Source organism: Ochlerotatus camptorhynchus, unplaced genomic scaffold (genome assembly GCF_037179485.1).
Source record: "Ochlerotatus camptorhynchus isolate MF236.1 unplaced genomic scaffold, CSIRO-AGI_Acam_v1.1 ptg000077l, whole genome shotgun sequence".
In the NCBI taxonomy this organism is placed as follows: Eukaryota; Metazoa; Arthropoda; class Insecta; order Diptera; family Culicidae; genus Ochlerotatus; species Ochlerotatus camptorhynchus.
The window spans coordinates 9719147-9742135 of record NW_027040567.1 but is presented as its reverse complement, the minus strand read 5'-3'; the positions used below and the strand labels follow the sequence as shown (position 1 = coordinate 9742135).

Sequence of the window (22989 nt, the reverse complement as noted above, 5' to 3'; positions counted from 1 at the left end):
TTGAATTTCGACGCTAGCGATTTGAAGGACTTCGTAGTAGCGGACACAGAGGTATTGAAGGTGGAAAGAGTTAAGAGAAGGGGTCGAAACCAAGAGCTGGTAAACACCAAAAACCTGAAGATAACGGTACAAGGTTCCCGGGTACCGGAAATGATCAAAATCTATGGCTGCAACTTTCGGGCAGAGTTATTCATCTTCCCAGTTAAGCAATGTTTAACATGCACGCAGAAAAAAATATTTTAAACGTAATAATATTTGACGTAAATGCAATAAGAATTTCATTTTGTTTTGGCTGCAAAAAGAAATCATTATTGTTTCAACAATCCAGCATTATTGTCCCTTAAAACCCATGGATTGTTGAATCAAAAAGAAAATCTTTTCGAATTTACAAGAGCTTACATGGTTTTGCCGTAAGCTGTCAAATTTGGCAGCTGGGTCAACAAGAAAAATATGTTTGTTTTTAAAAGAGATTTCTTGTTGATTCAATCAAATTTATTTTATGAAGGCTGACAATTCACGCAGTAGAAATAACAATATGTTTATTGATTCAAAAATAATGTCGATTTTTTTTTTGTGACAACAAACAGAATTGCAATTGAATTTTTGAGGCATAAAATTACTGATCACGCCTTCCTTCGGAAGGGAAGTAAAGCCGTTGGTCACCGGTTCATGAGTTGATGGGTCGATATGTAGGGTCCAGGTGTGGGAGGTGCATTCCTGGCGTCGGGAGCATTGGTACTCAGTACGGAAAACAAGATCGACGGAAAAAAATCAAGGAAAAAAAACTTAAAAATTGATTATATTTAACAACTGCACCTTGAACTGCAGCTTACTTGCTTACCTCAAGTCTTAAGATTTTCGGAAATCTCGTACTTATTTCCCGAAATTCACAATTAAAAACAATACTTAATCAAATGAGAAAATTTTTGTTATTGTTTACATTTTTGTCCGGGTGAAAACGAGGGAATGGTTGGTAGTTATTTTTGTATTCATGGCCCGGGGAATGGACACAGCAAATAAATGCTAAATTAAAATTAACTATTGTTGGCTTAATAATAGAATATTGTTATTTTTACAATAGTTGCAATTGAAAAGTGGCTTATTAAAACAAAAAGAATCTTATGTTGAGTTTATTTGAATAAGTTTTATAGAAACAATAAAATGCAATATAATTTCAACCGGAATTGTTTGTTTAAATACAACTAAAGTTTTGTTTGGTTCAATGCAAACAATTTTCTGTCCGTGTGTTGGCGTTTTGGGCACACAGCAAAACATTGCCAGCGTAGGCCCAAGTGCCAAAATTGTGGGGAGGCACACGAAGCGGGAGAGTGTGACAGGCAAACGAAGTGTTCGAACTGCGAAATGGATCATGTTGCAGGTGACCGCAACGGCCCGGCCAAGAAAAAGAGAGAGGAAATTGTACGAGTGATGGTTAAATCGAACATCCCCTTCGTGGAAGCAGCGCAGCGGGTTGAAAGTACAAACCAATACAAAATTCTTGAAGAGGACGATTTCCCGGAGCTAGAAGGAATGGATTCAGCAGAAGAGGAAGGTGTAGGAAAGAGAACAGGAGCAATTCCGAAAAGGCGGGACAATAAATCGAAAGTTGTCATTCGTAATGGGAGACGTACGTACAGCCAAGCACTGACGGAATCGCAAGGAAACAAGAATCAACAAAAATGTAGTTGCCAAAACACACGGATCGTGGAAAATCAGCATAAGGTGACTGAATTCGAGGCACTCTTCGAACAGTTGCGTAGAATACTGCTCCAGAGTGTGGGAGGATCCTGGAAGCTGGCAATAATCTCACTGAGAAACCACATCATAAGCCGCCTGAGACGTCCCCGAACGGACATCGATACGGACCAACTGCTAATAGAAATTTGCTCTGAACTGGATAGAATCATCAATAAGGACAACGACATCATAGAACAACCGCAGAATCAGAATCAAAACGAAAACAATAATGGGGACTAAGGCCTTTAAAATTATCCAGCATAATATACAGAGCATAAGACCAACAGAAACCAGAGAAGAGCTTTACACCTATCTAGTAGATAATGATGTCAGAGTAGCTTTATTACAGGAGATTTGGTTGAAAGATAAGGAGCCTTTCGTAATGAGGAACTTCAACTTTGTTTCAAAAAGAAGACCCCAAGGCTACGGGGCGTAGGAATTTTGGCACATAGAGATTTGGAGTACCAGGAAATAGATATACCAAATGTAGGATCCGTAGAAGCAGTAGGAATCAAGGTAAAAGGAGGAATGGACCCGATAAACTTGATCTCAGTATACCTGGCACCTGGAACTGAATCGAGCGTTAGGCAAGATCTAGAGGACCTTTTCATGTTAGCTGGGGCCCTGCATACCCAACATGTAGTCGAGGAAGAATGTTGAACGAGAACATCGAGGATTCTAAGTATGTTCTGCTCAACGATGGATCACCCACGATGATACATACTCCGCGAGAGAAGGAATCTGCAATTGATATAACGCTGGCTACGCCAGGAATTGGTGCAAAGGTGACATGGAAAACAGTAGATGAGGAATTCGGTAGCGGACACCGGACTATGCTGCTGGAAATCGGAGGACAAATCCCAGTTGTCAAAAGATCCACCAGGCGTATTAACAAAGAAAATTGATCGAAAATCTGAATAGCATACGGCCGCAGTTCATATACTCGCCTTCGGAAATGGTGGAAATTTTGGAGGAGCAAAAAGAAAAGGCGTCGTTTGTCATCAAGAACAAAAAAGCGAACTATCTAAAACAGTGGTGGAACGAGGAAATTAAAAAATTGTATGAAAGCAAAAGAGTAGTCCTACGAACATACAACATCAACAAAACGCAAACCAACTACATCAATTTCCAATAGCAAAGAGCAGCATTCAAAAAGGAGGTACGAAGAGCCAAAAGGCAATATGTTAAGGAGCTAGCGGAGAGGATCGACGAAACTACCCCTTCACGACAACTATGGAACATCATAAAAGGGATTGATACAGGACTTTCTGAAGAAACCAAAGGCAGGAAAGGGATCAACCATCAGGATGGAGTACTGTTTATGGATTACTATTTCAAGGATAAAATAGGGGAAGTGAGGATGCCGTATAAGCCGACAGAGTCATACTTGGAAGGATATGAAATGGCACTAAAAGATGAAGAAATTTTGACTGCCCTCAAAAGTCGAAACGGAAATTCCACGCCCGGGGAAAATGGAATTTCATATGCCATCCTTAAACAGCTTGATATGGGAATGCTACTGAAGGTCTGCGAGATGCTGAGTAGGGTGTTCGTGTCGGAGGAGATTCCGGAACGATGGAGAACAACAATAATTCAGCAAATACCGAAAAAAGGAGCAGATCTAAGTCTACCTAACTCCAGGAGGCCGATAGCACTAATGAACGTGGAAATCAAACTGATAAATGCGGTGGTTAAAAATCGGTTGGCGGAGATTGCGGAAATTAGGCAGCTTATTCCCAAACTATCCTTCGGTTTTCGAGCACAAGTTTGCGCAATGACTTGTGTAAACTATGTGGTTAACACAGTAAAAGAAGCGCAAGAACTAGGGAAGGTAGTGCTGGTAGCCTTTATAGATGTTAAAATGGCCTACGATTCGGTTAATACTAACAAACTGTTGAGTACTTTATCTGCTATGGGGGTTCCTCAAAAACTTGTATCATGGATCTATATCTATCTAAAACACCGGAAGCTAATACTCCGTACCGATGAAGGAAACGTTGAAGTGAAGGTCAGCGAAGGATTACCACAGGGGTGCCCACTCTCTCCTATCCTATTCAACCTTTACACTGCTGGATTACATAGTAATTCGGAAGATGACTGTGAGCTCGTGCAATTTGCAGACGACTTCGCTGTTGTGGCTATGAGAGAAAATCTGGATGAAGCAGAATCCAAACTATGCTGTTTTCTTGATGGTTTCTATGACCAACTGCATGCGCTAAACCTAAAAGTCAGCGCGGAAAAATCAGCAGTTATCCCCTTCACAAAAAAAAAAAAAAAAAATACCGAACATCTGAGAATAAAGGTGAAAAATGCGAAAATCGAGGTAGTAAACACGCATAAGTATCTAGGATACACACTGGATAGAATGTTGTGTCATAGGAAACACATAGATAACATTAAAGAAAACGCAAGCAAAAAGATAGGGCTGATGAAACTAATTTCCAAAAAGACATCTGACGCAAACCCCAAAACACTGCTGAGGATCGGAAATGCTCTCATAAGGAGTCGGCTGGAGTATGGAGCCATAGTTTATGGGAATGCGGCAAAGACTAACTTGGATAAAATCCAAAAGGTCCAAAACAAGTACATTAGAGCAGCAATGGGATACCTACGGAGCACGCCGGTTCATGTCATGCTAGCAGATTCAGGACAGCTACCGATGAACCAAAGGATTGAGATGCTGACGAAAAATGAAGTAATTCGAACAACCTTCTACGCTACGCCATTAATCAAATTTATCAGCAGCTCATTGTCAAGGGAAGTACCAAATGGCTCCTACCTTACCGAAATTGCAGAAAAACACGTGTATATTGTCTACCAAGTCCATCCACGGGATAAGGAGATCCCGTTGCACAAACGTATGAGGTTTTTCCATACAACAGACCTGAAAGATGTGGTAGTACCCAAGTTTGGCAAAAATTTTCCCAAAAAAGAGAACTGCCATAGCGCAATTTTGAGGCAACTCTTCCAAGAGACCATATGCAATAACTATCAAAAACATAGCCTGATATTCACGGATGGATCCAAAAGATCGTCTGGAACTGCCATAGCAGTCTACGACCACCAAGATAAGGAAACCTTCACGGACAGCATCAATACGAGCTACTCCATAACAAATGCAGAGCTAATGGCCATCCTACGGGCTGTTGAAATGGCTAAAAGGAAAAAATACGCCAAAACAGTAATATTGACTGATTCTAGGAGCGCTTGCGAGACTCTCCTGAATGAAAAAACGGTAAATGAAAATTTTATAGCATGGGAAATTTTCAAAGAAATCCAAAATCGAGGAAGGATGTAGATCAAAATTCAGTGGATTCCCAGTCATGCAGGCATTGACGGGAACGAAATCGTGGATCAAGCTGCGGTTAGAAAAACAACAGATCAACAATCAGATTTCAATGGCATCACTATGGGAGATGCCATAAATTTGAGCAAGAAAGAAGTCTGGAGCGATTGGACAGAGCAGTATAAAAGAACTTCAACGTCGAAAGGAAGATGGCACTTCAGGATAGCGGAAACCCCATACCAAAGAATATGGTCGAATAATCTATGGCTAACAGCGTTGCAGATTAGAATGTTAAGCAGAATCAGAAGCGGCCACACACTGACGAAAGATAGGAGAGCTAAATGGAAGATTGAACAAGACGAATTTTGTGATCTTTGTGAAGAAACTGAAGACTTACGGCATGTGCTGTATTACTGCCCGCGATACAACATAAGCAGAAGCAAATACCAAGTGCTAGAGTACATCAAACCGCTGGAAGAAATCTTTGATGAGAAATGTGAAGAAAGCATGCTACAAATCTACAAGTTCATCCAAGAAGAGAAAATACAAATATAAACCAGACAACAACAGCCAGAAAACAAGACAACCAAAGAGGTGGCGAGATGGAGCAACCGTGGTCTTAGCCAGTCGAAAGACAACACAAAAAAAAAAAAAAAAAAAATAAGGAAGTGAAAGTGAAAATTATTCTATGCCTAATATCTAAAAGTTTCCTTTAAATCTAGTTTCTAAACCCAAGCTAACCTATCTAGTGCTTAAACATAGTTGTTTTCCTACAGCTAATACTGAAATCAACATAAGGGAACATGCATAAATGACGTAGCATTTGAGGGGGGAGGTGGGGGTTTCAGAATTTGTGACCGGCCATGTATTGGATATAGCCAAATACGCTACGAGGGGGGAGGAGGGGTCTACAATTGATCAAAAATATGCTACGTCATTTATGGATGCTCCCTAAGGTGAGAAGAACAATTTACAAATACCGAATCAACTTACTGACTAGTGCTCTTAAATAATAGGTTACATCTATAAATAGAAATTTAGGAGAAACTGCTAAAATATTCTACAAACTACAATCTATAAATCTAAGTCTATATTACCGAACTAAAAGGTAAGGGAAAATTTATTAATTTGAAGATTATAAGCACCCATTTGCTAATCAACATTTAATATGCAGCAGCTGAAACTGCGCAAGCTAGGGATGCCTACGACGCAATCGGATTTATGTTTGAAGAGGTGTTGAATTAGCAAAAGTATGTCGTAGTTGATATCCGGTAATTTATGCAAAATTTAACATACTGAAATCCTTTTAGGAATTTATAACATCGTTTACTCTCGGAATAAATGTTCATGAATTCCGTAAATTCTGGCGACGTCCGATGTACGCGAATGGAATTGGGTTCCGAGTAAGCAGAACTTTTCTTCGAACAGTCACTACCTGTGCACCACTACTAAAAAGGTTGATGAGGTGCTCTGGAGGCGTTTGATGTTTCAGATTATCCCGTTGGTCATATGGTTTACTCGATATCCAGCTTGCCCAGCACCCCCAGTTGACGTCATCACCTGAAAGATGCTTTCCATGTGTGTATTTGAGCTCCTCTTTCAGCTGATTTATGGAAGCAATAGATTCCGCACCAGAAGGGTCCGTCTCCATAGGACGAATAAGCTGGCTCTCAACTTGACGCCATCTCTCGAGAGTTGTAACCGAATCCGAGTACTTATAGACGATTAAAAACATTTCCCTTGCCAGCCAACTGACCAAGGTATTGCTGTCCACTTTCGAGGGAACAATGTTTTTTTTACTGGATTTGTTTTGAAACATAATAAATGTATCGCGTTCGTCGTAACTTGGAAAAATTTCGGACCACGTAGCGTCAACTCGTGAATCTGATGGTTCTGAGAAAGCAAAGGCACGATAAGTGAATTGGGAACAGAACTCCCAAATCTTCATTAGGACTTCTTCGACTGTATCACCATCAACGTTGATCGTCCCGCAGTTTTCGTACGACGTTTGATTTTTAAACTTCTTCAAACAAACCGCTGCTCGGAATCTGAATTTCTTTCCGCTCAATCCTGCTGGCATATCCTTGTTTTCGGCGTAGAAGCTTTGATTACCTCTAGCCTAAAAATTTTATGATCACATAAGTGATGCCTCAATGCGGGAATCGTAGGAAAAAATATTTGGAATTTCAAAAATCCTTGTTTTGTGATGTCCAATTATCATAAATAATTTCGATTTTCAACAAATCAGCACCAAATGTTTCTTTTTAGGAATTTTTTAAGGCTTAATTTTGGACAGAACTTTCTATAATGCTGCATAGGAACCCCATTCATAGTTTCATGGGTGAGCTAGCATTGAAAATATGTTTATTTTCAAAATTATTGGGGTGGCATTCTTGCTCCATCTGATCTATTAAATAGTCGCTTTAGTTATAGTCTATCGGACGGAATCTCGGGAACCAATCGAGCATATCACGATCCACAACAGGAAAGAGCACATCAGCTTTTGTGAACAAACCCTTTTGTCGTGACTCAAGGCTCGACTACGCAAACCAACATCATCATCGGTTTGGGGAAAGTTGCTGTTAATCTACTTTAGGTTGGCGAGGAAAGAACTCAATGTTTTGTTTATATAAGCAGATAGTATCATTTCAATTGTTGGTCTACAATATATTGAATTGGTTCCGCTTTTGATAGCTAGAAATTCTATCCGCCAGACTATAAATATAGCAACTATAATCTAACCCTGTCCCTGATAGAGAGGGACCGTCTCTAAGCCTTATAATATTGGAGAAGGTTACAGAATCTGTAAGTTCCTGCAGATACGGGATCTATCCTATTCGTGACATCAAGGCCTACGGCGTAAAAGTTACAGACTCCAATACCAAATTCCTACAACCCACACTGACCTACTCCAGCCTGCATTTCCTCACCGAGGGAATTCTTTTCGTTCCATTCACACAAAAGAAACCGTTTTCAATTTGATAAAATTCTATTGATTGTAAAAATTTGCGACACTGATATACATATATCGACGATCTTACGGCTACATCTTGCTTATACGAAAAACTAGACCTAAAAAATAAACTCCGCATCTACCTTAAGCCGATCCCTCGAACATTCCGACGCCCAGCAGCAAGTTTCTCCGGGTAAAGTGTAACGTCAGAAACGGCGACTGCTTGGTGGGGAAGGATCTCAACAGGTACGGTTCCCCATCGCGGACGTCCGGATTGTGCGAAACGTTGACATTCTCCCCGCTGATGTCCTCGCACAGTTTGGAAAAGTCCCACAACTTGAGGCAACAGTCCAGTCCACCCGTAGCCAACACCGTTCCGTCACGGCTGAAGCAAAGTGAATGGACCGAAGCGGAATGTCCACAAAGGGCCGCAATTAGATGACCATGTGCCAGATCCCACACGAGGACTCGACAATCTGCCGAACCGGACGCCAAATAGCGTCCGCAAATGGAGAATGCCAGCGAGTGGATCGGAGCCTGTGGATAATGGGGTTAGATATTGTGGAATTGAGGATGACACAAAAAATCCGTTTTAAACCTCACCTTATGACCCGTCATCAGTCTCACATGATTTCCAACGCTAATGTCCCACAGGCGAACGGTACGATCGCTCGATCCGGTTGCAACATAGTTTGAGTTGGGGTGGAAGATGCATACATCAACGTCGGAAAGGTGACCCGCAAAGATTCGAAGAGGCTGATGGGAATCCGTGGACCACAGCCGAGCGGTTTTGTCATGCGAGCAACTGAGGAAATAATGACCGTATGGCGAGAAGCGAACATCCCACACGGGGAACTGATGGCCCTTGTACACCACCACACAAGTCCAGGTGTGTAGCGACCAAAGACGGATAGTGCAATCCTCCGAGCAGGACAGCAGCATGGTTCTATCGGGCGAGAAGGCAGTGCGATAAACGGGTCCACTGTGACCGTACAGCATTCGGCTGGTTTCGGCTTTGCGATCGTCAAGCATACGAATCAGCACGTCGTCGGCATCCCGGTCAATTTCCTTCAACAGATCGGCTGCCTTCATCTCCCGCAGTTTAATCGGTGACAGGGACCATACTTTGATGGACGAATCAGAGAAGCCAATGGCAATCAAGCTGGAATCTTCGCAGATTTCCGCGCTGTTGGAGTAAAGCAAATAGTACCTAAGTGAGCTATTTCATTTTAGCACTAACAATACTCACCAAGTTACAGTGTAATTTGCATTCAACAGCGTGTACATACAAACGGATGGCAAACAATCCGGCCCCAGGTTAACCCGCTTGGAAGCTTCCCTTAGTGCCTTAATTTTCTCCATCTTGTCCACATCTTTCAGCTTTGGCAAAGGAATTCTATCCAACGGTGGTGCGTTGGGATCCGATTTCGACTTTTTAGAAAATAGTGGATCCTTCTTGGGCTTCTTCTTTTTCGGCTTATCCGGTGCATCCGGATCCATATCGTCATCCTCCTCTGGAGGAGCTTGTACCAACGTTTGAACATCCGGTTCCTTCAGCAAACCGTAATAAACCTTAACTTTGTTATCGAGTCGCTTCGCTTCTCCGATCATCGCACCGGAAGTCGCATCGCACTGGGCCTTGTTCCGGGCAACTCCTTCGTACAAGTCAAAGAACAGATGCTCATTTACAATGTTCAATATAACGGATGCTTTCTTCTCGTGAAGATGCCGTTTCAACAAAGACAGCGTATCTCTCGAAATCCTTATGGTAAAAGCATTCGACTTGAACGTATCCGTCAGATCGTTTCCGCTCATCTGATCCCGTTTCGTCACCATCGCTAGCTTGGTTATCTCATCCTGGTAGTAGTACTCTTGGTCCGGACCGAACTTCGAAATTACCTTCTTTGCCTGCTGCTCGTGATTGTTGTACACCAACTCAATGTACATATGAACCAGCACCGGATACAGAATCAGTGCCAGCTCATGCCGATAGATATCCAACGAATCCTCCACGAACCTCCGCAACTCCGTATACGAGTTCTCGTAAATATCCGGATCACCCTCACTCTTATATGCCGCCAGCACACTGTTCACGTCCGCCTCGCCAGCCGCATTTTCCGGAACGTCCGACAAACTGGCTTCCTTTTTCAGCAAATCCTCCGTTCCCTATGAAAGATAAAGCCAAACAAAAATTCCACAGATGTAAACTACTCTGCACCCTCAACACACAAATTATACCTTCAAATTGTACTTTTTCAGTACGGCCAAAACGGCCATCAGATCCGTTTTGTTTTGAGCCATCTCGGGAACGGTCTGCTCACCGAATCAATTCACTTTTTTACCGGAATTACTGAAATTATTAGAAACAAAATTCGGACGATCTAAAGCCACGGCAGGAGGCAAACACGAATCGAGTCAAGCTATAAACACATTGTGACGTTTGCATAGAGACTCTACGAAAAAAGATAGAGCGGTAGCAAATAGACGCTTTGATTTCAATCCCGCCTAGCCGTTGTGAAATGTTTCACGTTAGGTCGATTTACACTGCAATAAAGGCTTGGTATGTTTATTTCTGCAGTATACACTGAGATAACGAGAAACGTAACCATTCCATAATAGGAATCCATTAAGAATTACATGCTACTCGTAAAAATCAATGGCATGGTAAATTAATTCCTCTTCGTAAGTATACTTTGTGCTTTTGCCCAGCCCTACTGCGTACACCTTCTGTGCACATCGAGGTGCACATACACTTTGTTGTCGTATGCGCGACGGTAGAGAGAGAACCACCGACAAACCGACATGAAACTTAAACTTAACTTTTGATCGGGAATCCATAACGACCGATTCAAATGTGCAGCGATCCCATTTCTCGATGAACATTTCAAATGGTCCTATCTGCTTTGATCGATTCTCTTCATCGACTTTCTCTTTTCATAACCTTTTCATAACCTAACCAGATTTTGCGCTAATTCTATCATATAGTTTGATAAAGGGGGTTCTTATCTAGCGTCCAAAACGTCAAATACAACAGGGAAAGGTTTTGCAACTGAGTTATTGACGAATGAGAAAGTCGATGAAGAGAATCGATCAATGCAGATAGGACCTTTTGAAATGTTTATCTAGATTTGTCAAAACCATAGAAATGTTTTATGTTGATAAAAGTAATTTATCCGAAATAGATTAGACACGAACCAACTCATGCCGGCGCCGGTGGTGTAGTGGTAAGCGTGACTACTTTCTAACACCCCGATGGGTCTGGGTTCAATCCCAGCCGAGGTCGGTGGGATTTTTCTGAGGCATAAAAATTTCTGGTCACGTCTTCCTTCGGAAGGGAAGTAAAGCCGTTGGTCCCGGCCCATGTGTGTTGAATGGGTGCGATATCCTACGCAGGTGTGGAAGCTGCCTTCCTGCACATTCGATTGCCGTCAATGGATGACAATCGATGTCCGTCGGTGATTGGCACTAGATTGCGGAACAGAGACCGACGTTAAATAAAGGAAAGAAGAAGAAAGAACCAACTCATACATTTTGTACGTGTGTTCGTGGCTAGGATAAATATTTTCCGCGAACACGGTAGCAGATGTCAGTTTTGTGCTTTGATCAGAACTTTCTTTATAATTTGTATGATCATTCATGCCGGTTTGTCGGTGAGAGAACCTCATTAGTTAAAAGTTCGCTACCACGTGTGACGTGTTCTTTATCGCGATAATAAAGTCCCGTTGTAATAATTAGTTCTCGCGTGTAATTTTCTCCTCAAACGACCCGAAATCCTTTGATGGTGTTCCGCTGCATTGACCTGTACTCCGCCGACAGGTTATGGGCCCAGACGGTGACCCCAAAAAGGAAGAAATCAGAAAGTTGAAAGATTCGGCCGGGAAGTTCCGGATAGTGCCTTTTGTGTTTCCGCTGCTGCATTTGCAGGGCAAGCATCGTATTGCGAAACGATGAAAAGGTGTTGGTGTTAGCGAGAACACAACCTGATAGGCTGCGAGAAACGAAGAAGCTGTTTGCCAGTGGGAAGTGTTTACCTCGCGGAAAACGGTAACGTTGAAAATCATTTGCGTGATTTTGACGATTTGTTCGATGCTGCAGGTAAAACTTTGGAAAAAGACACAGACATATCTGTATGCTGCTTCGGAGTCTGCCAGCTGCGCACGACGGTTTAGTTACGGCTCTGGACAGTCGGTCGGATGATAACATCTCGCTCGATGTTGTCAAATCGAAGCTCATGGATGAGTACAACCTGTGGGAGGACCGAAGCGGACAGAGTTCTCACGGGGTGCAAGCGGGGACACACGTATTGGCTTCGGAAGGATCAAAAATAAATACGCACGGCACTTCACGGAAGAACAGACGAAACTTTACTATTGTTGTTGTTATGTACACATTAAACATATAATGTTGCCAGAAGGGCCGTCATGCACATATAAATGCCATAAAAGTTTAGGTATGGTGAGGGGTAACACAATGTTAATACCTTCACTCCTCCTCAATGGTTAGACCTCACCTTGATGTTCGGTTGCGTTAACCAAACCAAAATGTTCCACAAACTGTCGATGCTTTACAAAACCTTACGGCTTCGTAAGGATATCTGCTGGCAACTGGTCTGTAGGGCAGTACTGTAGCACCACTTCACCTCTGTCGTACAGATCCTTGACAAAATGGTGCTTGGTTTCAATATGCTTTGATCGCTTGCTTGATCTCTCCGAACGTGCGAAACTCAAACAGCCCTCCCAAGTAACAATTTCCAGTTGAAGAAACGCTTTCGTTTTGATTTTGTTCAGCTGCATGTTGAATAATAATTGCACAATGTGTTCACCACAACTTTTATAAAACCCTTGTTTACACTCGTTTGGAGAACCTATACAACTGCAACACAAAGGTGTTGTCTAACGTATTCAGTAAAACGTTTGCCCAAAATCAATTTCTTGTTGAAGAAACGCTTCCATTGTGATTTTATTCAACTGCATGCTGAATAATAACTGTACAATTTGTTTATTACAACTGCTGTAAAACTCTTGTTTACACTGGTTTGGAGAACCTGTTCAACTACAGCATTATATGTATACGCGGTATAGGAGTAGAAGCAACTTTTATACAACGTTTATAGATACATATTTAAACTCAAGCTTTATTATTTTGGTGAAAGCTCTTATACAACGTTTGTAGACACTTCTTGACAGCTGCGTTGAAATTTAGTAGAGAGTAAGCCTGAGAGGCGTTTGTTGCACTCTTTTATGACTCCTAAATAATCATTGTACAGCAAGCGGTGAAAATCGTTTATAGCACTTTTCAATGACTCCTTAACAACCGGATAGAAGCAACTTTTATACAACGTTTATAGATACATATTTAAAATCAAGCTTTATTATTTTGGTGAAAGCTCTTATACAACGTTTGTAGACACTTCTTGACAGCTGCTTTGAAATTTAGTAGAGAGTGAACCTGAGAGGCGTTTGTTGCACTCTTTTATGACTCTTAAATAATCATTGTACAGCAAGCGGTGAAAAGCGTTTACAGCACTTTTCAATGACTCCTTAACAACCGGATAGAAGCAACTTTTATACAACGTTTATAGATACATATTTAAAATCAAGCTTTATTATTTTGGTGAAAGCTCGTATAGAACGTTTGTAGACACTTCTTGACAGCTGCTTTGAAATTTAGTAGAGAGTGAACCTGAGAGGCGTTTGTTGCACTCTTTTATGACTCCTAAATAATCATTGTACAGCAAGCGGTGAAAAGCGTTTACAGCACTTTTCAATGACTCCTTAACAACCGGATAGAAGCAACTTTTATACAACGCTTATAGATACATATTTAAACTCAAGCTTTATTATTTTGGTGAAAGCTCTTATACAACGTTTGTAGACACTTCTTGACAGCTGCTTTGAAATTTAGTAGAGAGTGAACCTGAGAGGCGTTTGTTGCACTCTTTTATGACTCCTAAATAATCATTGTACAGCAAGCGGTGAAAATCGTTTATAGCACTTTTTAATGACTCCTTAATAACCGTTGTGTAAGTACTCACAATATTCACAGATTAAAATTAATTTAACAATTATTGTCGTGGTACGCCAAAACAAAAACTTGTACAGTTTTTATTAATTTAATTTATTTGAGCACATTGAAAAAATATGTAATTATGCCATAATTCACATTCTGTGATCATGGAGGAAGTAGTAACTAGGTTTTAATCTTTGATTGATATTCTTTCAATTAATCTCTCTAATAATTAGTTGAGAGAATTTATCTAGAAATGTTATCGTTGGATTATATGATATATGTCTTAAAATAATGTTTGCATTTATTAATAAACACCTTTATATATAATTTACCTCTACTCCACCGAGGGTTTCTCGAAGCAAGATTCGAACTCATGATCCCGGATTGCCAGCCGCTTCTGTTTCCATCTGCTCTATTCTTGAATACATATTTTGATCATATGAGAGAAGTATATGAAGCTCATCTTGAGTGACTTCTCTTGCAGTCGAATAATCATTGCCTTATGGTCATATAAACGTGGCTATCACTTGTGCTATTTTTAGCAACAAAATTGTGGTTGGTGGTTGGTCGAACGTAAACAATCATTTAAGAGTGCTCCAAGCAGCTTTTGAAGCGTTTAACCAAAAAGGCAATACAACTACATTCTTGTTCAACTCTGGAAGCTATTATTCAACGTTTGATCAACTCAGGTGTTTTATAAGAGCTCCCAATGGTTTGTTTTGATGCGTTTATTCCACATCCTATATGGCTCCTGTCAAACAGTTTAACCGTATGTAAACAATCATTTAATTGTGCTCCAAGCAGTTTTTGAAGCTTTTAACCAAATGGCAATACAACTACATTCTTGTACAACTCTGGAAGCTATTATTCAACGTTTGATCAACTCAGGTGTTTTATAAGAGCTCCCAATGGTTTGTTTTGATGCGTTTATTCCACGTTCTAAATGGCTCCTGTCAAACAGTTTAACCGAACGAAAACAATCATTTAAGAGTGCTCCAAGCAGCTTTTGAAGCTTCTAACCAAAAAGGCAATACAACTACATTGTTCAACTCTGGAAGCTATTATTCAACGTTTGATCAACTCAGGTGTTTTATAAGAGCTCTCAATGGTTTGTTTTGATGCGTTTATTCCACGTTCTGTATAGCTCTTGTGAATCAGTTTAACTAAGGTGCTATAAAAGTTATCGTAGGTCTTATAAAGCATATAGTTAAACCGAACGTAAACAATCATTTAAGAGTGCTTCAACAGCTTTTAAAACTTTTAATCAAATGGCAATACAACTACATTCTTGTTCAACTCTGGAAGCTATTATTCAACGTTTGATCAACTCAGGTGTTTTATAAGAGCTCTCAATTGTTTGTTGGGCTGATTGTCTTCGTTGATCACTGTTGCTTTCACCTGTTTTTCACCAAAGTCTTCGAGTAGTCGTCTCAGCCACACAACTTCCTGACACGTTTCAGCCAGAGCGACATACTCAGCTTCCATCGTCGAAAGCGTCACACAAGACTGCCGACGACTCACCCAGCATACTGCTCCTCCTCCGTAGAACACAACGTATCCTGTGGTCGATTTCCTCGTGCTTTTGTCTCCTGCCCAGCCCGAATCCGAAAATGCCACCAAATCTTCCGCCTTTTTGCCTCCAAGCTGCAGTTTCCAGTCCATCGTTTCTTTCAAATAGCGTACCACGCGCTTCGCAGCGGTCCAATCAGCCTCCGTGGGAGCGCTGAATTTCCGACCAAGAATCCCGACACTTGTCGCTATGTCCGGGCGTGCACACACCGCAACATATAGTAGTGCACCTAGCACGCTTCTGTACTTCGTACCATCTTCGAATGGTTTGCTGTCAACCTCATCCTTCAGATAGCTCTGATCCATGGGCGTTCTTGCTGTCTTTGCTTCGCTAAGACTTGTCCTGACAACCAGTTGTTCAATGTAGTTGGTCAAACTCACACTGAACACGCCATTCTCCCTTGGAACTTCCTGTCCAAGGAAATGTTTCACATCGCCGAGATTAACTATTTCGAAATGCTGACTCAGCTGCTTCTGAACACGAGTTATTTCATCCTCGCTTTCACATCCGATCAGAAAATCATCCACGTAAACGATAAGGTAGATTTTCTTATCGTTTCTGGTTGCCATGAACAGACACGGATCCGCGCAACTTGCTTGAAAACCCATTTGTGTCAGAACACCGGTTAGCTTCCGGTTCCAACATCGAGCTGACTGTTTCTACGAAGTCGGCAAACAATCTCCTACTTTCCGTGAACCTCGTAGCCAGGTGGTTGACGCATATAGATTTCTTCTTCGATTTCTCCATAGAGATACGCGGTGCGGACATACAAGTGCTTCAACGCCATTCCTCTCTTTCCAGCCAGGGACAACAGGACTCTGAGTGTAGCATGTTTGGTCACAGGGGCGAACACTTCATCGTAATCAACGCCATAGCACTGAGTGAATCCCTGCGCGACGATCCTTGCTTTGTAGCGGACGACTTCATTTGATTCGTTCTGTTTCACTTTGAACACCCAACGACTGCCTACAACTTTCTTGCCCTTCGGAAGTGGCACCAACTCCCACGTCCCATTCTGCTTATGCGACTGGATTTCGCTATCCATCGCTTCCTTCCACGAACATCGATCCGGACTGGCTGCTTGCTTGTACGTTGCTGGTTCCTGCACCTTCTGTATCACAACACCTACCACATAATCCGACAAACGGCTCGGTAGCACGCCGCGGGTGCGACGACCTTGTCGATTTGCACTTTCTAATTCTTTCCTCACTTCATCTTCTTTTTCCTCCTCCTTCACCGCGAGGGGATCTTCATCTGGATCGGGATCGTCCACATCAAAATAATCTTCACGCTCACTGTCTTCGCTCGCCGGTTCTTCATCCTCTTCGCCACTATCGGCAGTTCCTTCTTCCGCTGCCTGCTGCTTCGGGACCACCTCAGGAAAAGGCCACTCGATCACACTTCTAGACAAATTTTCATCACATGTCGCTTGCGAATCCATTCTATGTGACGATCCGTCGTCCATTTCTAAAAACTTGGCGTCACGGCTTATTGTGATCCTGTCAGTCGAGGTATCAACAAAACGGTAACCCTTGTGAACGTCAGAGTATCCAATAAACCGCAGCTTCCTCGATTTACTGTCAAATTTTCCCCGTTTGACATCGGGAATGTGGACATAAGCAGGACAACCATATACTTTCAAATGGCTAAGTATCGGTTGCCTTCCATACCACTTTTCATACGGGGTCTTGTCAACCGATCGTGACGGAAGTCGGTTCTGCAAATAAGCAGCCGATAGTATGCCCTCACCCCAGAACCGCTTATCCAAACCCGCATCAAGGAGCATCGTCGTCGCCATTTCTTGTAGCGACCGGTTCTTCCGCTCAGCTACACCATTCTGCTGCGGTGTGTACGCTGTGGTGTACTGTGCCTTAATTCCCTCATGTGTGAAGAAATTATTTAGCTCCTTGTTCGCATACTCGCCTCCACCGTCTGAGGAAATAATACGCGGCTTTCGGTTGACCAAATTGGTCACGTACCGAACATACTCCTTTACCTGCCTCTCCGGCGCTTCCGGCTTCTTCTCGAGCAAATAGACGACCGTAAAGCGACTAAAGTACCTGCAGTGTCTCGGATTTTACACCCGTCCTCCATGAAAACGGCAGTAAAACCATTCGCAGTTAACTTGTCCACGGAGATTAGACCACTTGTCAACGACGGAACATACAAAACGTCAACAAGTTTCACGTCAATCGCATTACCTTCTCCGTTAACACCAATCACTGTACCTTCACCGTATCCAGCGGTCTTCTCAACCTTACCGTCGGCCAGAAAAACATTTGGACCGTTGTGAATAACTCAATGGTTCGATCTTGAATGAATATTTTTGTTGGAACTATTTATTGGCGCAACAAGAGAATCGTCCAAGATCTCGCAAGCAGGACTTACCCGTTCAACAGTCGACTAGTGAAAGAGCGAGTGCTTGACTTCGCTGCACAATCGAGGCCCGAATCTATCGGGAAACCGATCGAGGCCCGAGCAGACGTGATGCCAGATAGTTGGCGTTATCTGTTGGTAGCCCTGTGGCTGATGGTGTTTAGCAATAGGGATAAACCGAGGGGTTATTCAATATCAAGGTTTCTCATTCCCCACATCTCTCCTCTTCTCACAGGATTAAAAAATAAAATAAAATTGAAAGGGTAAAATTATATTGAAGCATAAAACACAAAACAAGACGAAGGCGTAGATTTTCCAAAATATTTATTGTATAATTCAGGTGTGATCATTTAACTTTCGCTTTTAATCACTTCGGTATTGCATGTTATCCACCGTGTGAACAAAATCTTGCAAATACCTTGGGGCTCTCCTATCCCTGGAAGTTCGTTGAAGCGATTGATCTTCTTGCGGTGATGTAGCTTCAGATCTTGGTTGGGCACGCCATTCAAACACCTTTTTCGTCTGGGAAACGTGGCGCTTCAGAGTATGTCCATCATCGTCGCTGAGTACCAGGTTACCGTTTCTCTCTTCCATTACCGTATACCGCTGTGTGCCGAATCTTGAAACACCTTTCGGTCGTGATTGTTGTTCAACTATCACCGTATCTCCGAGTTTCAACTGGCATTTCCTAGCACCGCGTCGGATGTCCTCACGTTCTTTGGACTTAAGTTTCATATCTCGATCCCTCTGGTTAAGAACGTCGTTGTCGTGATTCGGGAGACCACGATCGAAGAGTGGCAATCGCCGCTTGATCCTTCTACCTTGCATAATTTCCTCAGGTGGAACCTTCGTTACAGTGTGGGAAGCTGCGTTGTGCGCCCGAATAGCAGCTTGCAGTTCTTCATTGTAATTCGATCCGGTAGAGGCCGCTATGGCCATTGATTTGTTAATTATCTTCATGTAATTTTCCCCCAAACCGTTTTGTTGTGGAAAAAACGGCGTTGAGAAAATAGTTTTAATTCCTCTTTCATGACAGTATTGTTTATAATCTTCCCCATTAAACGGGGGTCCGTTATCGCTTTTTACGCTTTGCGGAAAACCTTCCCTATCGAAGATTTCGTCTAGCACTCGCTTCGTTAGCTCGAAGCTGGTTGATTTTATAGGACGGGCAATGATGTATCGAGAACGATAATCGACGATAACGAGGATGTGAATTCCTCCGAACTTAGCATAAGGCCCGTTGAAATCCACAGCGATGGTCTCCCAGGCAGTCTTCGGAACTACCGTACGCTCCATTGGAGTGGGTTTTCCTGGTCTACCATTGACTGCGCAATGTTGGCAGGCCTTGACCCAGTTTTCAGCGTCCCCCGGCATGCCAGGCCACCAGACGCGCTCCCGTAAGATGGTCTTCAGCTTTGCAGACAATGGATGACCTTCGTGAGCTACTCTCAGTGTTTTCTCTCGCAGCGACTTGGGGATTACTGCCCGACCTCCTTTCAAAATGATTCCATTTATAAGGCACAGTTCAGCTTTCACAGAGCAAAATCTGTTAAGCTGAGCTGGCCATTCTCCAGACTCTATGGCATGGAATACTTCGGTTAGTGCTGGATCTTGCTTTGTAGCCTCACGAATTTCTTCTTCTGTCACGAAATCCACGCTGTTTGCTTCAAGACCAGCAATTTCCCATGGGCTTGAATCCTCATTGAACGGCTCATCAATTCCACCGTAGAGGCGGGATGATGGATCAGCGATATTTTCCCTCCCACGGAAAAAAAAACTCTACTTTGTAGTTGTACGGGCTTAGCCTTAGCGCCCACCCGTCTGCCCTGGTCAACGCTCGTTTGGAATCTTCTCTGAGTCTGTTGAGGATAAAGCTCACGCCTCTAGCGTCCGTCCGCAGTATAAAGTGTCTCCCAAGAAGAAAGAAAGAAAAGTGCTCCACCGCCCACACGGCACCGAGCGCTTCTCTTTGGTTCTGAGCATACTTTTTCTCTGTGGGAGTTAGGGCTTTTGCGGCGAAACTAATGATTCTGCGTGATCCGTCTCTTCCTTCTTGGGTTAACACAGCTCCCAACGCAATTGGAGAAGCGTCAGTGTAAAGAACGGTTGTATCATCCTCCGAAAAATAACCCAATGCAACAGTGCAGCTCGCTATCTTGTTTTTAGTCAGCTCAAATGCCTCGGTTTGATCTGGGCCCCATTGCCACGTGTGAGCTGTTGCCACTTTCCACAATGGACTCGTAAGATCAGAAAAATTCTTTATAAATGGACTGACAAAAGACGCCAATCCCAGGAAACTACGTAGTTCTGATGTGGTGGATGGTTCCCGGAAGTTGCGGATGTTGACCACTTTTGCTTCGTCCACATGGAAGCCATTCTTGTCCAACTCGTGGCCCAAGAACTTTATCCGTTCTCGATCGAACTGACACTTGGCTGTATTCAATGTGAGATTGTTCGCTCTAAGCGCCTTAAGTACGCGAACCACTGTTTTTCTAAGGATTTCCAAACTGTTAGCGAATATCAAGATGTCATCGATATACACAATGACGTTGTCGATTCCCTCCAGTATCCGAGTCATCTCTCTTTGGAAAATTTCTGGAGCGCAGTTGACTCCAAACATCAGCCTCGTGAAACGATACATCCCATTCTCCGCAAGAAAAGTGGTTAGTTCTCTTGACTCTTGACTCAGCTCCAAGTGATAGTAGGCACTTGTGAGGTCCAGTTTGGAAAAGTACTTGGCTCCATGCAGTTTGCTTTTTATTTCATTCAGCAGCGGCAGTCGAAAATATTCCCTTTTAATGGCCTTATTTGGTGCCCGCATGTTAACAACTAATCGGAAGTCATCCCGTCCTTTCGGGACGGCCGACATACCGCTAATCCATTCAGGGGCTGTATTGACTTTTTCTATTATCCCCTGAGCCTCCATATGTTCAAGTCTTAGCCTAGCTGCTTCCCTATACGCAGCGGGTACATTGAAGTAAGCATTGCGTACTGGTGGGACAGACCTGTCGATACTGAATTTAACTTTTATTCCGGGAATTTTCGGGAAAATATGATTTCTGTCATCATGCTCCGAACTGTTGATTGTTTGTCCAACTTGCAGCAACTTTAAATCACTAGCAGTTTCGCGACCTAGCAATGATCTACGCCCTTTTGGAATCACCAAAAATTTTGCATTCACGGTGGATTTGTGGAGTCCTTTTACTTCAATATTCGCCCAGAAAATCTTTGCAACGATCATTGGTTGATCGGCAGCATATGCTCTCAGATCGGGGAAATCAGAACAATCGACAAACTCTAGGTTTACAGAGCCTCCGTGTAACTGAGATTCTAAACTCTCCCAATCTTTACCCCCGATTACATTTGCGTCCGCACCTGAGTCTATGAGGAATGATATTGGCTCCGACAAACCCACGCAACAGTTAACTAAAACATCAGTTAGTGATAGCGAGTTGATCAACTAGAAATGAGATGCGGACAAATGTTAAAAAAAAAACAAGAGTCAACATCGTAAAAAAATGTAGGTTTAAAATAACGTCATGGCGTCCGTCGCCTTTATTCAATGAAAAGTTAAAAAGCAAGAGTTCCAAGGAATCATACCTGTTCGCTGTTGACGTGCTCGTCAGCATCCTCAGAACAACCAACATTGTTCACCTGCTTCTTGCGACAAGTGACGGAAAAATGACCGCGCTGGTTACACGTGTTGCAATTCTTGTAGAGAGCTGGGCACTGCCTTCCGTTATGCTTTGCACGGTTGCACCTGAAACAGCGACTACGTCGTCCATCTTGAGGACCACGACCCCGGTCATGTGTGTTCCATCCGCTCGATGAAGACCTTTTGTGGATTGACCGCCTGTTACTTGATTCACCAGTGACTTCCATTATTCCTTCCTCCGGCTTGGAGGGGCACGTGTTGATACCGAAAGCCTCAGCACGAGTTGCTGCCTGAATTACGAGTTGGGTGTCGTGATTGTAGGTTCTTGCTGCATTTGCAACATCTCGATTGTTCATTCCTTGAAGTATTTGAGAGCGAATGAACCTACCCTCGTCATTGCCATAGCCACAAATACTGGCCTTCTCAACAATTCTCGCGTAGAACGCCACTACCGATTCGTTAGGTTCTTGCTTGACACGGGTGAACTCCTCGTGTTCAGCTGTAGTATCTACCAACGATCTCAGATAGGAACCAACGTTCTGAATGAGCGCTGAGTAGCATCGAGGATCATTGAAACTGGGACAGAGTTTGGCAGCAGTGATAAGGCCCTGCAGCTGATCACCCATTAATAGGTACAGCAGCTTAGCCCGGCTACTGCCACTGATGTTGTTCAAATCCACAGCGATTTCAAAATTTGACTTGAACCGACACCATTCGGCCCACATTTTACTTGTAGCTATTCCTTGGGGAAAAGGACGGATGTCCCAGCGTATTCCTCCGAGGTTATCTGTCTTCCTCCCAGACAAGTCACGCACTTCCGTATCGTTTGAGCACTGAGCTTGAATGTCTCTTGGTCCTAGCCATGGCTGAACTGCTGATGCCACCGACTGTTGCTCCGGTCGTTGGTCAGGCATTCCGTACACTGTCTTTTCCATGCGCTCCAGCCTGTCAAGCAAGTTTTGATCGGAATACTCCGCCTCAGACTGCTTATTACTCCGACCAGCAAAACCTCCATTTTGCCTCGACGTCGTTTTCGAACTGCCAGGTTGTGATTCTTCTAGCTCTTCTCCATCTAACTCGAGAGATTCTTCTTCCGATGTTCCTTCTTCAACACTACAATTATCGTCGGGATCAACGACCGCCCGTACATATGTACCACCGGGCATACTGAACGCTGCAAAATGCCAAAGAGAAACAAAAATGTGTTAGCAAAGTACTTGCTACTGATTCAAACTTTGTTTTTATAATTTGACGCCAGCTTCCCACAGATTGTAGGAAATTTTCGTTGAGACCACTTTCCAACAAATGTGGCTTAAATTCGTTCAAAATCATTGTGAATATTTTGTGCTCATATGTTATTTTATTACCAACGATTAGAGTGCATCACATTAAATGCAAAAAAT

General features: G+C 42.9%; 4 protein-coding genes across 4 annotated transcripts; 1 reads left to right on the top strand and 3 right to left on the bottom strand.

Moving 5' to 3' along the window:
• Window positions 1–2390: 2390 nt before the first annotated feature.
• Window positions 2391–5578, top strand: LOC135697686 (uncharacterized). Its single transcript, XM_065217458.1, has 2 exons — window positions 2391–2522; window positions 5036–5578. Exons 1-2 carry the CDS (start codon window positions 2391–2393, stop codon window positions 5576–5578), a joined length of 675 nt encoding a protein of 224 aa, XP_065073530.1.
• Window positions 5579–6368: 790 nt separating this feature from the next.
• Window positions 6369–7103, bottom strand: LOC135697685 (uncharacterized). Its single transcript, XM_065217456.1, has one exon. It carries the CDS (start codon window positions 7101–7103, stop codon window positions 6369–6371), a length of 735 nt encoding a protein of 244 aa, XP_065073528.1.
• Window positions 7104–7993: 890 nt separating this feature from the next.
• On the bottom strand, window positions 7994–10321 carry Taf5 (TATA-box binding protein associated factor 5). The gene is made up of 4 exons (XM_065217404.1): window positions 10215–10321; window positions 9226–10142; window positions 8580–9162; window positions 7994–8513 (listed from the first exon to the last, which is right to left on the bottom strand). The coding sequence occupies exons 1-4, from the start codon at window positions 10275–10277 to the stop codon at window positions 8121–8123; spliced, it is 1956 nt and encodes a 651-aa protein (XP_065073476.1). The 5' UTR covers window positions 10278–10321; the 3' UTR covers window positions 7994–8120.
• Window positions 10322–15308: 4987 nt separating this feature from the next.
• Window positions 15309–16163, bottom strand: LOC135697684 (uncharacterized). Its single transcript, XM_065217455.1, has one exon. It carries the CDS (start codon window positions 16161–16163, stop codon window positions 15309–15311), a length of 855 nt encoding a protein of 284 aa, XP_065073527.1.
• Window positions 16164–22989: the final 6826 nt, after the last annotated feature.